This window comes from Mastomys coucha, unplaced genomic scaffold (genome assembly GCF_008632895.1).
Source record: "Mastomys coucha isolate ucsf_1 unplaced genomic scaffold, UCSF_Mcou_1 pScaffold22, whole genome shotgun sequence".
Taxonomy (NCBI): Eukaryota; Metazoa; Chordata; class Mammalia; order Rodentia; family Muridae; genus Mastomys; species Mastomys coucha.
In genome coordinates, this window is record NW_022196905.1 from 194,787,032 (window position 1) to 194,802,685 (window position 15,654).

The 15,654-nt window shown below is 36.9% G+C and overlaps 1 protein-coding gene and 1 long non-coding RNA gene across 8 annotated transcripts in view; one reads left to right on the forward strand and one right to left on the reverse strand.

The window, feature by feature from the left end:
• Positions 1 to 15,654, reverse strand: part of Wdr17 (WD repeat domain 17) — a 100,281-nt gene that overhangs the window by 38,472 nt on the left and 46,155 nt on the right. For 6 of the 7 annotated variants that reach the window (XM_031339834.1, XM_031339833.1, XM_031339832.1 and 3 more), the window contains 6 exons: positions 15,317 to 15,568; positions 13,003 to 13,125; positions 10,053 to 10,237; positions 5,287 to 5,455; positions 4,093 to 4,184; positions 1,848 to 1,930 (listed from right to left, as the gene is read on the reverse strand). In XM_031339834.1, the coding sequence (XP_031195694.1) occupies positions 1,848 to 1,930; positions 4,093 to 4,184; positions 5,287 to 5,455; positions 10,053 to 10,237; positions 13,003 to 13,125; positions 15,317 to 15,568 (904 nt within the window). The remainder of the gene's footprint in view (positions 1 to 1,847; positions 1,931 to 4,092; positions 4,185 to 5,286; positions 5,456 to 10,052; positions 10,238 to 13,002; positions 13,126 to 15,316; positions 15,569 to 15,654) is intronic. The other variant, XM_031339830.1, reaches the window with a different exon arrangement.
• LOC116069294 lies at positions 8,534 to 10,123 on the forward strand. Its single transcript, XR_004109959.1, has 3 exons — positions 8,534 to 8,795; positions 9,805 to 9,931; positions 10,032 to 10,123. It is a non-coding gene; the product is annotated as an uncharacterized LOC116069294 (long non-coding RNA).

Below are 15,654 nucleotides of genomic sequence, written 5' to 3' on the forward strand. Positions count from 1 at the left end.
AGAGAGAGAGAGAGAGAGAGAGAGAGAGAGAGACAGACAGACAGAAACAGAGACAGAGACAGAGGGACAGAGAGACAGAGAGACAGAGAGACAGAGAAAAAGACAGAGACAGAGCTATACCTAAATAATTCTATCAATTATAAGTCTTCACATAATATGAATTAGATAACCCAAACCATTTAGATCAAATTAAATGTGATGACTGATTCAGAAGCTATTTTGTTGTAAAGAGCTTTTAATTATAGAAAAGTATAGTTTCATGTACTTTCAGATGTGATTTAACACACACACACTCATATTTTAGATTTTCAGCTTGACATTTAAGTGCTTAAAATTTATTTTGCTTGCTCATTCACAAACTTCATTTAATGTTAGTACACCAATATCAAAACTTATTTTCCTAGTGTGTAGTCAGAATGCAACATAAATTTGGAGATCCTTGATGCTGGAAGGTATCCCTTATAACTTGATCACAAGAAATGAAACAATCTCTGAGGACCTATCTTATTATTGCCACAATGCAAGGGCTACTGGTTCTTTAGGAATGCAAGAAGCTATGTATGAACCAGCACAGTACATCTCCCAGGACTCTTTGGAAGATGCTTTTAAACCACACTAAGCTTGTCAAAACTTGCTAGGTGCTTATACGGTGGTGATGAATGAAGTTGAATAAAGGCTCTAAATGTGTGGTGAAGTTAATTATGGATTACATAATTTAAAAAATCTTAAGCATATCGTTTAGAGTTTAGTGTATACCAAGTACCAAATTACTCTTTAAAGAGGAATGTCTCTAATGGTGTTCACTTATGAAACTTGCTTTGCTTGCCTTTGTTCTGTTTCTTCCTGTCATTTTTAAAGTGGGGAAGAGAAAACTGAACTTTGTACAACGAGATCTAATGACGTAGACAGTTTCCTTATTCCTAATGAGAAACTCTCAGCAACAACTTCATGCCTATTGTAGGCTAGCAGCAGCTTAAAATAAAGTCGTTGTTTCTGTATGGGGTCTTACTTGGAAATTAAATTCTCTTTTGCCTGGGACTTGTCAGAATTAAGAAACTATGTGTATTTGGAGCACAGGGAAATTAACTCCCTAGGGGGGACCTTTGACTCCATTGTTATATTTCCATTTTCAACAGCTTTTATCCTTTTATACATAGTGGAATCTGAAAATCTTTAGGTGTCTTTTTCTATTGCTTAGTGTCTTTTAAATTTTCTGGGAAATTGAATTTTTCCATAAAGCAGTTCATTCTTTCACGTTGGTATTTTCATTTAGAAGGCAATGCCCATGAGAGGCATGGCAGCATACACTTGGAATTCCAAACTTCACAGGTAAAAGCAGGAAGATCAGGGGTTCAGGATCATCCTCAGCTACTTACAGAATTAAGGCCAGCCTAAGCCTTAAGAGACTCTGTCACAGCCAGGCAGTGGTGGTACACGCATTTAATCCCAGCACTTGGGAGGCAGAGGCAGGTGGATTTCTGAGTTTGCGGTGAGCCTGGTCTACAGAGTGAGTTCCAGGACAGCTAGGCTACACAGAGAAAACCTGTCTATCAAAAACAAACAAACAAAAAAACCAAAACCAAAACCAAAAACAAAAACGCTGTCACAACAAAACATAAAAATCCCCGCCATCTATATTTGGTTTATTTAGTATTTTGGAATGCTTTCACATTACATTGTTTTTTGTTTTTTTTTTTTTTTTAATAATGATAAGTCACACCAATATAGCATGTGTCTATGCGGGGATTTTAAACAATAACAGTACTGTAGTACAAACATACAACTGAGATGATTGAATATGTCCTTTCTACAAAGGTTAACTTCATACGATCAGATATAGAACTTACCAAAACCCATCGCCACTGCAAGTTGCTATTCGTTTAGAATCTTTATGACTCCAGGCAATATAGAATATTCCATTTTTTCCATGCTTAAAAAATATAAAACAGTTATCAATAAAAATTAATTATCTACTTTTAAAGTGTTATTTATTTCTAAGAATCATTCTTATTAGTCACTTATTCTAGATGATACTTACATAGCTATGTCAATGGCAGAAATATGAATAAATGTACATGCACATACACAAAACATCCTTAATTTTTATTTGTATATGTATGTATATGTGTGTGATGTGATATGTGTATGGTCCTGTATGTGCATGTGTATGAATACAGGGTATACTCGCCATGGCATGCATGTGGAGTTCAGAGGACAACCTCAATTATCAGTCCTGGGCTTCTACATTTTTTTTTAAAAGAAGATTTTATTTTATTTTTCCAACTGTATGTATCATACTATGTGATCTCCATACTGTAGGGCTTTGATTTCTGGTCAGAATAATGGGATACGAATATCTCTGACCCTGGGTGGATATATGATATTTTATTTAAGCTGTTCAAAATATCTTAAGATTATTAACTGCTCAGAGGTTTTCTGGGAAAGAACAAAGTCATATCATTACTATCTTCCTTAGGAGGTAATGGAAAAGGACCTGTTGATCATCTATACAGAAAAAATGCTCTTTAGCGATGCTATCTGATCTAGTGACTTTAAGAAAGCCTACTTAAATAGGTAAATTGACATAGAAGTCTCTCTGGTCATGGCCAATTCTTATGCCACGAGAGAGCATTTTTCTCTACAGCTCTACAGTGGTGCCTGGGATGGCTGCCTCCTAAGGGTACTTGCTTATACAACTCTATAATGACCTTACATTTGTCACCATACTCCATATGGCTTCTCTGAACTCTTTCAACTGCAGTTACAAAGATCTCCAGGAAGCTTAGCAAAGGCCATGGTGACGTTCTAGTTATGTTGTGACCTATAGGTTTATCTTATTGGCCTATATGCCTTTTCAATGAACTGAGGAAACATTCTATAATTTTCATTAATCATACCCTGAGAATCACTTAAACAATGGCGGTTCAAAAACCACCCAAATCATCTATTTGGTTATTGCTAAGACACATAGACATGACATTCTTCCTTGAAAAACCCTCAGCATACTATACTTTGCCTAAATATATCTTTCTCTCTTAATGACCACACTTAAATCTATATTGAACACAAACACTCTCCCCCTGTCTCTCTGTCTCTGTCTCTTTTTCTCTTTCTCTCTCTCTCTCTTCACACACACACACACAGGCATAAAATTCAATTTGCTTCAACATATCTGTGAAGAGTTGACTCAGTGTAGCACTTTGTTTCTTGATCCTACTAATAGGCTAGCTGTAGGGCCTTGTCATGCAATAATAGAACTTAAAAGGAGATCAAAGTAATTGTGGAATCCAACTTCATTGTTTCATAGATAAAAAACTGGATTCAAGACAATGATATGAGTCTATACCAAGAAATATTTTTAACAAAGTCTTGTAGTGGAGCTCTTTCTTCAGTCTGGCCCTGGCTACCATGAGCCACTGCTATGTTGACAAACCTTGGCTGGAACAAAATAAGTACAATTCAGTGATGGCTAGTACTACACTAATGTTAATGAGGTTGTTAATCCTCCCTCCTAGAAGAAGAGACTAAGTCACTCTTCACCCAGCCTTAGATGCCTGTGTCTTGGAGGTTCCCAGACTGCAGAAGGGGGAAGGTGAACTAGGGAAGAGGTCATTGGTGACACTGCTGCCAGGAGAGCAATGTTAGGGGAGGGAATTTCCCAGTGGTGTAAGAGTTTTTTGAGTAATAGTTGCTCTTTATGTAGCCACAGTAAACCTAAAGGTTCTCAAAGCTGGACTTGGAGTGAATCTGATTTTTGATTTATGAGCAGAAATTTCTTTGCGATTCCATAGGAACAGTCACATCACCAGGTAATACTTTGGGATTTCTGAGTGTAGTCTTCTATCTATTACTTAATATTGCTTAGATTTTGTGAAAAATATAACTTAAAATTCCTTAGAATTTATGATGAAATTTCAGATGATTTTTTTTCTAAATGCAGTTGTAATTCTCAGATTCATTTTAGATTACAAATTGTTCCTTGCAGTTCTTTCTAATTGAGAAAATATACATGCCAGTGAATTTTTGAGATGAAATATTTAGATGATATAAAGTAAGATATAATGCTACTCAATAGTAGTAAATTAATCTTACCTCATTAAATCGCTGTATTATTTTGCCCTTTTGAATATCCCAAATAAAAGCGCCATTTCGGGAAGTTGCACCAGCAATGCAATTTAAATCCCCTTAAAACACAATTTGTTGAAGATTATACACATTTTCATATACATATACATATTATACATGTAATATTTTTGACAAATATGATTCTTTTAAAAATGTAATTTTTGTAAAGTTAAGACTTGAAATTTATTTAATAGTAGTAGCTGATCCTTTAATTTTTTTTTTTTGTGTATGTGCATGCATTTCTAGAGGAAGATTTGCAGGAATTGGCTCTTCCAGTCTGCCATACAGGTACCACGTGATTAAACCCGGGTCACTGGGTGTGGCAATAAGCACTGTTACCCACAAACCATTTCACTCCATTATCACCCTATAACTGATAAGATTTATAACTGAAATTTTCAAAAGCATAATTATATGATTGTGTCAATATAAGAGAAAAGAATGCAGTGAATGGATTTTCTATGTAACTTTAATGGTTTATGGTCAGTTTATTTAGTCTATAGCCTCTACTGAACTTTTTAAAATAAATCTCTAGTAACATTTTCAGATCAATAAATAATTCAATATAGAAATTAAAAATACAAGTATGGCTCTATTGTCAAGCCAACTACTATAGCTCCTAGCTCCAAAGTATTACATGAATATCTAGTGAGTTCCTGTTCATATTTCTTTATCATCTAGTGATATTTAATGGCTACAAATGTATTTTTATAAGCTAGTCAAATAAAAAAATTCAGATGAAAACATCTCCTTTTTGGAAAATTTAAAAAAAAAATTAAAGAAAGAGGCTATTTCTAGGTAGTTTTTATTTTCACATGTCTGAGTCACATAAAAAAACACCAGGAAAGATTTTTATTGTGCAAAATCTACTAAGCTTTAGAGGCATAACTATACAAATATACCCAAAATTCAATAGCATTCAAACATCTAGATTTACTGTAGGTTTTCTATGTGGCTGTCACTTGCCACGGAATCATAGTTCTTCGGCCCATGAGCTGTGCTAAAACCTTACACCTCGCAGCAGCTGAGCTGACCAAATATTGCCATTAATTTGTCTCTACTATCATATGGAACAAGACTAACCCCGGGGGAAGAAGATAAATCTGAATAAAGTTTAGGAAAGTTATTGATTTCAAGGGTTTTAATAAAAGAAAATCTTACCTGGAGCCCATGAAAGAGCAAAAATGACCCCTTCGTTACCCGGAGAAGTGTACACAGCTGTTAATGTGTTTATGTCCCACACCTTTATAGTGCCATCAAATGAAGCTGTTGCTAAAAGATTTGGATCATCAGGTTTGAATTTGCAGTCAAAAATAGTTTCCACGTGTCCCTAGGATTCATGATATTTTAAAAAAAAAATCACATTATGGAAGAAACTCTTTATTGTTAATAAAGCATAATACATAATAAAATTTATACATGTACTAGTTTTCCAACTATTACTGCAAAAATACACAGTTGAAAACCTATAGAAATTTGTACTCAATGCTCTGAATGAGTGTTGGGCTGCTATTGTACCACTGCTTGTGTATCCTGCATTAAAAATGCTTAGGGCTAAGTGTTCTGAATTTCAGATTTCTTTTAGACATTAAAACGCTTCTATATGAATCATGGTTGGGAGTTGCCTGATGTAGGTGCTGAGACCCAAACTCCATTAACTGCTGAGTCATCTCCCCAGCTCTCTCCTGCTGTTTTTGTTCTGTTTGCTTGTTTGTTATAAGTATAGTAGGATATTAATTTATAAAGAATTAACTTTAAATAACTACTATATTTTATTCCAGCAGTATAAGTGAAGTCCGGGATAAAACGTCAACTAAAAGTCAACGAGTCGAATATTTCTTTCTATATAGAGGTATGACAGTAGAAATAGGCAAAGTCAGATACAGTCCCAATCGTTCATGAATGTCTTCCTAACAGCCTATGCTTCGAACCGTAAACCTGTTCGTAACCTAGGACTGTAAATGTAACTTTTACTCAGCAGCTCTAATTGTCCCCTCTGAGGCTTACTGCCTCTGCCTGCTAACCTAGGCCTAGTCCTAGAAGCTTCTGATGTCCTTACAATCTAATCTAGGCCTACAATATCTTCAGCCTCTGAGTCTTACTCCGGAATAAACTCACCCGCTCTAGTTCTTTCTGATGTCTGGCTCCGTGATTCAACTCAGCTGTTCTGGCTCAAACTCCTCTCCAGACTGACAAGCGTCATTCTGGCTTCTATCAGTTTCTGCTGAACTGCTCTGTTTGGCCTCAAACAAACTCAAAGCCATCTGTGCTGATCTTCTAGCGTCTCCTCTTCTGCTTCATTTTATCTTCACCTGTGCTAGCTTGTTTTCTCTCTGCAACCTGTCTTCTGTACAACTCACCCAGCAAAACTGCCTCTTTTGGTTTTCTTCTCTCTCTGCTCCTCTCTTAGCCTACTTTTCCTCCCTCTTCTCCTGAGAGTTGGGCATACCCTACTGTGCCAAATCTTTCTCTGATTCATCTCCTTGTCTGCCACTAAGTTAGACGTCACTTTCAAATATTAGTACCCTCTTCTATAAACTATCTTTACCTTATTTGTCTGAGATTAAAGGTGTCTACTAAGGAGGAGTCTGTTTTCCACTCAGAGGGATTACAAGTGTATGCTAAAGCTGAGCCACATCACAACTACAAACGGCTTTTTTTTTTTGTAAATAATACAATCTCAGTGTGATCAAATATTCTGCAACATAGGGCCATTTGTAATCCACCAATAAGACTGTAAAGTAGGATTACAGAGAAATGAGAACACATACTTGCTAACTGTCACTTAACTGGATTTGGTTTTGGAATATGTAATTGCATTCAATTTGGTTTTTTTGCTTGTTTGTTTTGTTTTTTTGTAATTCTTCACAACCTTTTAAAAACAATCAATTCTCTTCTTTAGGTAAAGGTAGAAAAGCCTCAAGACTTTGAGAGTGGGAAGAAGAGACTAAGGATCTCTGGATCACCTGGCTGTAGTCCTTCAAGGTAGTCATTTACAGTGATGAGAATATAATGAGGTGATAGTTTCTGCAATTTATCCTTTAAATATTTGTTTCTGCTGTGTGTGCTTTCAAATTTCAGCTTGGCAAATTTGAAAACCCCTTATAAGCAGAACCAAATATTTCTTTTGTTTTCTTTGTGCCCAAAGGAAAGGATACATGAGAGAGAAAAAAATGTAGAATTTTCCTTAATTTTAAAGTCATGTTTTGAAAGTTTTGATGCCCTATGAAGCAGCCATCAGAAGCCAACCTTCCAAATGCTAAGTGCTGCCTGAGCAGTGCCGCATCTATAGATGAACCCCTGGGTATTACTCGGAAGTGGAAGAAATTTTAGGAGGTAAAAGTCTCGTAAACAGAAGTAGGTCTTCGAAACCCTGTTCTAAAAGGGCATGTAACTTGTTTCTCTGCGCTTCCTTCCCTCTATCTCTGCTTTCTAGCTCCACGAGAAGAGAGCTCTCCTCTGCCACCTGATTTCCTGTCTTGGTGCCTCTGTCTCACCAGAGCCCCATATCAGTGGAGCCGGATGACTATCCACTCATCTGAAACCATGAACCTGAACGATGAATTCCTTTTCTTGGCAATTAGTGAAGAAATTTGGTAGCAGACATAGGTCATGGAGGCAGTGACTCGTTTCAAAGGAAGGGCTGATTGAGAGTTACAGTATGTGGCAAGGCCGTCATTCCTCTGGGTAGCCACTGAGATGATGACACTTGAGGCTAGGAGAGTGATCCCTAAGCTGTAGTGCTGACTCTGGCAAAAGGGGAGATGACAGGAAAATGATTTTACTGTTAGGTAAGCTGCAGGCAGGAAAAAAGCCAGCCCAAGAGAGTGGTCATATGGGCTCAGCCAGCAGCAGCTCAATGGAGAAGAAAGAGCCAAGGCTCTCAGGGACCATATCACCCAAAGCTCCGATTGGCTAACACGGGGTTTCAGTCTTGCGTTGGCTCCATAGCTCCTTTGGGTGCTCCCATTTCACCAATGCGGAAAAGAAAATTTTATTCTGTGACTCTCTTACCATTATATATTGGAAGTGGGCAACTTATTTACTGATGTTTATAGGAAATGAAAAGTAAGAGCTGCCTTGAGTCTAAGAACAGGCTTTGATCTGAAATTCTGAGACACTGGATGTCCCTGGAGACAAACTAAATGCATTTTTGTATTATGAAACGAATACGAGCTTTGGAGGACGTGGTGTAAAACGTTGTAAATAAAATATCCCCGAAAAGACTCATGTTCCCAATAAAGCAGTATTCAGAGGAGGTGAATTCAGGTAAGGTCATTAAACCACAGGGGCTCAATCCTCAGCAGAGACTAATCCAATTATGTTATTCGCAGGTATTCACACAGCTACTGGGGACTAATCAGAAGAAATGGATCTTTGAAGGTATGATCTTTTGGGCTATGACTTAACCACACCCAAGCTGGCTTTCACTCTCTTCCCTGTCCCCCTCTCCCTTTCCTCTCTTCCCTGCTGTGAGCATCCATAAGGTCAACAACTTTGAACTACCACAAGTTCCTGCTCTGATTTTCTGCCTCACCACGGACCCAGAAGCAATGGAGCCAGGTGACCCTGAGCTGAAGTCTCTTACACCATGAGCCAAAATAAATCTTTCTCAGTTGAGTCCTCTCAGGTGCTTTGTCACAGAAACAGAAAACGAGTTCATTTTTTAGGTGAGTTCACAGGGGAGCAATGGCCACTTAAGAGTGTTAAATGTATGCCTTTAATATAATTCAAGTTGTGGGAAATTTAGGATGTATGTAAGCTCTAAGGAAGAATAAAGAGGTGAACTCAACAAGTCATAATTACAATGCAAACATGCCTTCATTGACTCAAGATGGCAAGCCTTGCTCAAGGTACTGTACTGCAGTCAGGAGACAGTACAGAATTGAATGAGGCCAAACTGTGAAACCATAAAGGGGTTGCTTATGTCGAGGTCTGCTCCCACCCCCAGCACAGGTGTAGCCATTTTGTCCCACACCCGTCAGCTAGTTCATTGTTGCTGTATTATGCCTGCTAGTCATTGACACAGGAAAATAATTTGGCTTAGAGCAGGGTCCAGCTGATCACACACCCTGTTGTGTTCTTCATGTTCTGCATTAGGTTTGTTAATCTTAAGAAGTTCTACAAAGCTTTATGTAGTACCCATCAAATTAAAGGTCAATATAAACTCGTATGTCTAAAATGTCGAGTCAGAGTGGATCACTGGGCAGCACTTCCTGCACCTGTATATGAGCTCACTGTGGGTTTTGTGTTTTGTTTTTTGTTTTTTTTTTTTTAAATCCTTCATAAGCTGACAGAGAAAACTGTTCAGGGTCATAGCCTCAGAACTACGTTCCTGATCTATTATTAGTATTAAAGCCTGCTTTCAATAAACTGTCCCTGCCTGCCTGAGACCGGTGTTTGTGTTATTTGTTGGCCACTAATGGACCCCAACACTTATGTCTTAAATGGGAGTTTAATAGTCATCAGAGTCAATTCCTAGAATTATGTTTCAATATAAACAACTATAAAAGTATCTTAATCTAAGTTGTCTGAAGGTGCCAATGAAATGAAGCCTTAGATATGAAGTGACTGGCAGAGGTTTTGTCAAGCCTTCTGGAGAAAACCAAAAGCACTCTGATCATTTCTCTTCCAATCACACACTGCTGTCTAACTCTCTTCTTCTTTCTCTTCTGTGAGATTAAACTAGGGATTAAACTGGGACTCAGATGTAAGACAAACCCGGAATCAACGAGTCACATTTCCAGCCTTTATTACTGTGGCTATTACTCTGTTATTTTTTTAAAGTGTTCCAACAACAAAAAAGGTCAGTATATTATTACCAAAAAAATAATGTTTAGCAATATTAATACATAGGTGTAAGTCAATATCACAAGTTTACACAAAATAAGCATGGTGCATTCCAGAGGAATAACCAGAAGACCTACCAGTTCTCTAAGAAAATCCCACTTCTTGGCTCCCATGTCATAAAGCCCAACTCCACCATCCAAGAAACAGCACACAACATGACCAGGAGGAAGAGAAAATGCTTGATTCTGTGTTAAATTCGGGAGCGGGATTGCTTCGCTGGTTGAAGATGTGTAATGATTTTTGTTTGGAGACTGGACTGAAACTAAAATATGAGGGAAAAATAGCAATCACTTTTCTTTAGAATAAAATCACAGGACTTATACAGTTCTACTTTCTGTTTTGTTCTACATTCATAATCTGTATTACTGAGCACAATTTCTACTTCTACAGAATCACCAAAAATATGGAAAAATGAGCATAAAACTAGGTGTTAAAGATGTATAAACCAATGTGGCTGAAAATTAGGCAGGAATTATTGTATTATGATATACTTTGTGAAATTGTGTCTCTGTCCTTCCTCAACTACCTAAGGCATTTTTTATTGGTTTTAATAAAAATAAATAAATCTGATGGCCTATTAGCTGGGCAGGAAGTTGAATGTGGGACTTCATGGAAGGGAGAAAGGAACCCTGGGAAGAAAGACATAGAGAAGGAGGAAGAGGAGCAGGAGGAAGAGGAGCAGGGGGAGGAGGAGGAGGAAGAGGAGCAGGAGGAAGAGGAGGAAAAGGAGGAGGAGGTTTTTGCCAGGAGATGTGGTAGGAGATGGATGTGATCACAGGCCTAGAAGGCATAGCTAGCCATGTGGCTGGATGGGGCTAGGTGGTCTGGCTAATTTAGATGAGCTAGTTGATTGTCTCTCCAGCTAAGGCCTAACTAGGGCTTTGAAATATTAAAAGGTCTCTGTGTGGTTATTTGGAAAACAGCTGGTTAAAGAACAATGGCCACCATATTAATTTACAGCAGTAATTAATATATACAAAATTTAAATAATTTAGTCTATATTATAGCCTTTTATGAATATGTAGTTTGTTATTGCTTCATAAATTAAAATACAACATGGTTATTTTTAAAAAACAATCTTTTTCGAAATATTTTCATAGGGGTCTGAAGAGATGGCTCTGCAGTTAAGAGAGCCTGCTGTACAATCATGAGAACTAGAATTTGTGTCCCATAAGTATCTGAGACTCCATCTTCAATGAATCCAATGCTTTCTTCTGTCTCTACTCACAAAGATATATATATGTATATATGTATATATGTATATATGTATATATGTATATATATATATGCACATATACTTCACAAATACATAGAGAGATATAAACAGGCACACAAACAGAATAAAATAAGCAGTACAAAGATCCATACCCAACTGCACATATATGTGATGGTTTTCTGTCAATGCAAATAACTTTATGAATTAATTTTCAATTCGGTGAGAATAACTGCTTCTATTACTTGATGCTTTTGTAAATTATTTGTATAACCTATTATTAATTATATGTTGAAATATGCATAAATACCTCTTGGTATTTTATTTTCTGATTAAAATATAAGAAAGCCTTTGATGCATTCATTATAGTTGTTGCTCATTTCTTTGAACCTAAGAATGACAGGAAGTCCAAACTGGAATGGATAGTAATAAAATAAGCATTTGGTAGTAACTGATTTAGTTCAATGACATGTAGTCTGGGTAAAAGTTGACATGATCCATAATGTTTCCTGGTGTTTTTGTTACCCGACATCATGAGTGGTTTTGACAAACTTTTTGCATCAGTCTGCTTGGAATCCTTGTTTATAATAAAATGTCTTTATTTTTTAATTTCACTTCATAATGATTCTTAGTTTATGGTATTATATTTAATGCAAACGAGAAAAATAAGTCTGGAAGTCTATCAACAAGAGTACATGGGTATGCACGTGTGTGTCTGTGTCTGAGTGTATACTAGTACAGGTGCCTGTGGAGGCCAGAAAGTGTCAGATGTCCTGAAGTTGATGTTAAATGCAGTGTGTGCTGTCTGATATGGGTACTGAGAACTGAAAAGTCCTCTGGAAGAACAGCAAGCTCTCTCCTAACAACTAAGCCCCAATCATAGACTATTATTTTATTTTATCAAAAGCCCCATGATTGACTATATGATACTCAGTGGTGATCCCAAGAAACATATACATGCATTCAACATTGAATGAGCTTAGCTGACTCTATTTACGTTCATTCTTTTATGTATATCTATAATAACAATTGTTAAAAGAAGAGGGGTCTATGAATTTGCAGGGGTCAGATATCCCAGTAGTAGGAGAGATTAATTCTATTTTAATTGGAGAAAAATGCTCCTCAGCCTACAGTTTTTGCAGTCACAATATGGACACACTACCAGCTATGACAGTAAAGTGTTCATGACAGACCTAACAGAAAGTCAATTTATTCTTCCTTATGTTTAATAAAAAAATCTAACTAAAAACTTCTCCCAAAATTTCAAATTTTTATTTAGAACATATGTTTTACTATTTACTCTATATCAGAAAATCAATGAATAATTATAAAACAATGTGAATAAAATGAAGACAGTTGAAATGCCTCAAAATTCTATAAATTCAGTGGCAATCAATAGACAAAAAGGAAACCTAGAGTTGTAAGTCCTATTATTTGGACATTCATATTATTTGAACTTCCATTGCTATAAAGTGTGTATGTTGTAAATGAAGCATGCTTAAGACATAAGTTATATGTGTTGGGACAATTTTATTTAATCCCACTACTCTTACAAATTCTCATTAATATCATTGTTTCATCTTCTTCACAGCAATAATTTAAGACTATCTGAATATTATTATTCAATATGATTTTGCTCTAAATAGTTTTATATTAGGAATACTAGATATTCTGTGGATTCATGGCCCCTTCAGTATGTATATTATTAAGACTATCAGTGGTATAAAGCATGTAATATATTTATATTGTAGTATCACTTTATTTGCTGAAAACATGATACTGTGAATTATTAAAATTTTTATATTTTTACTTACATTTTTTCTTTGGAGGAGAATTAACTACATGTAAGCAGTGGAATCCTGTTTTCTTTAATTTAAAATTATCGATAGGTGTTTTTCTTGAAACATTCCAAATTCGTAAAACACCCACTTGAGAATCTAGTCAGATCGGCAGAAATGCAAATGTCAACACGTTTTGTCTGACACAAAAAAATACCCAGTCATAAAAGTAACAACAAAGACCTCCAGAGGCAGGCAGGGGTATCATTTACATATTCATGACACAATCAAAGAAATGGCTGATATCTTGCTCCGGTTTTAAATTTGGGGCACGGTTCTTTTTTATTCCATTACACTTTGTCATGGGTTAGGGACTGCCTTCCACTGTGAAGGTCGTTATATCAGGATGAGTACAATCTCTGTTGGCAGCATGCATGCTAGGAATTGATCAGATAAAGAAGGTTGTCTACTTCTAACAGTAAGCCATCCTTCTATACTGATATTTCCACCAGTGGCTCACTATCTGCTTCCAGGTAAATAAATCAAACATGCTTGAAAACCAATTAGAAAATTGCTCTCTCCCTCCAAATCTTTCGGTAGGTGCCTTGGAGAATGGTCCGTCTGTGCCTCACATGGCCACACACAGTATCATCTCAGTACAGATTTTACTAGCGTTTAATAAGTTAACAGAACCATAAGTCTACCTAACAGTTCTACATCAATGCTCATAGTAACAATACTATTCTTATTCGCCTAAAGTGTGACTTGTACAAATAACTCCCAAGGACATCTGTCAGATCCCATGATGGGTTCTTATTTACGACAGAAAGGAGTGATAAACGCTGATCTATGCCATGGTACAGCTGAATCCTGAAAATATTGGGTTAAGTGAGAGGAGCAAACATTAAAGACCACATTTGGAATGACTGCCAGAGATGCCCCAAACAGGCAGACTCAGGGACAGAAAGCACATTATCGGTTTATGTGCATGTGTGCCCTTCAAGGTGTGGAGAGGAATGGTGGTACTTGGTCATTAGTGGGTACAGGGTTTGCTTGGGGATAAAAGAAATACTCTGGATTGAGATAATGGATGTATAACCTTGAGAACAGGCTAGAAACCACTAAACTATGGTTTGAAACAGATAAAGTTTATCTTAGTTAATAAATACATTTACATTTTTATCACTCATGAAACATAATTAAAGGTTACTAAGATATATAAATTAGGAATCCAGTTCTTTCTTATTTAATTAAAACTCTAAAAGTGAAACAAACTAGTACAGAATCCTACTAAATGTTGCAAGGACAAATAATATTATTTTATGTTGAGTAAATATTACTCTAATGGAATGGCTGACTTTCTTCTTTCTCTCTAGGGCTTTCCCCTCCCCTCCCCTCCCTTTTCTTCCCCTTCCCTCTCCTCTCCTTTCTTCTCCTCTCCTCTCTTTTCCCCCTCTCCTCCCTTTCCATTCCCTCCCTTCTCTGCTCCCTACCCATCCCCTCTTCTCACCTCCACTCCCTTTCCCCCTCTCTTCTCCCCTTCTCCCCCTCTACATCTCTGTCTCTCTGTCTCTGCCTCTGTTTCTCTGTCTCTATTGCTCCTCTCTGCCTCTGTCTTTCTCTCTACTCTCTGTTTCTGTCTCTGTGTCTCGCTGTCTGTCTCTCTCTCTCTGAGCTTTAGTAAATGGTAAAAGCTGGTTGTTAATTCCTCATTGCTATTCCTAAATTTTCTCATCTTCTCAGATTTCATCATCTGCCTTGGTAAATTCTCTCAGACAAGAAAAAGCATCCTTTTAACCATGGGATTTTATACTACTTTCATTCCTAAATTTGACTGAAAATATTTCTCTCTCTCTCTCTCTTTTTTTTTTTTTTCGTTTTTTGTTTTTTTCGAGACAGGGCTTTTCTGTATAACCCTGGCTGTCCTAGGACTCACTCTGTAGACTAGGCTGGCCTTGAACTCAGAAATCCACCTGCCTTTGCCTCCCAAGTGCTGGAATTAAAGGCATGCACCATCACTGCCTGGCTTGATTGAAAATATTTGACTACCATAGAATATCTGGTGATGGTTGACAAAATCTGTCAAAACAGGAGCATGTGTTGATATTATATATAAACATAAAATATAAATATATAATATAATATATTGCAATGTATTTCCATATACAGTAAATGTTTCCTTAATTTCACTTTAATCATGTCAATATAAATTAGGCGTTCACTATATTAAATAATACTTGTGATATTAATTAAAACATTTTATAAAAGTCAACTAACAGAGTACAATGTATCTAGCTCATTTAATGAAAATTGCCATATTTGAAGCTTTCAGAAATATGGACACATTTACCTCCAGTTATAAACATGCCTGGAGCACTGGGAACCCAGGCCAAGCATTGCACCGACACTGCAGCGCTGGGAAGATTAAACGTTGTGATGCAGTAAAGGGATTCAGAATCCAGTAGACGAATTCCATAATGCAAATTAGCCACCAGAAGGTAATCCGTGGACAGTGGGTCCCACTCCAGGGCTGTAACTGGATCTTCCTCATCTGGTCCTTCAAGAGATTCGGGTCTCAGAACGTGTTTCTGATTTTTGCTACCTATTTCATACAAAGAAAAGTGTTTCACAGAACATCACAGGATCGCGTTTCCCTCATGTTTTCTACTGTATGTCATCTGTCTCTGG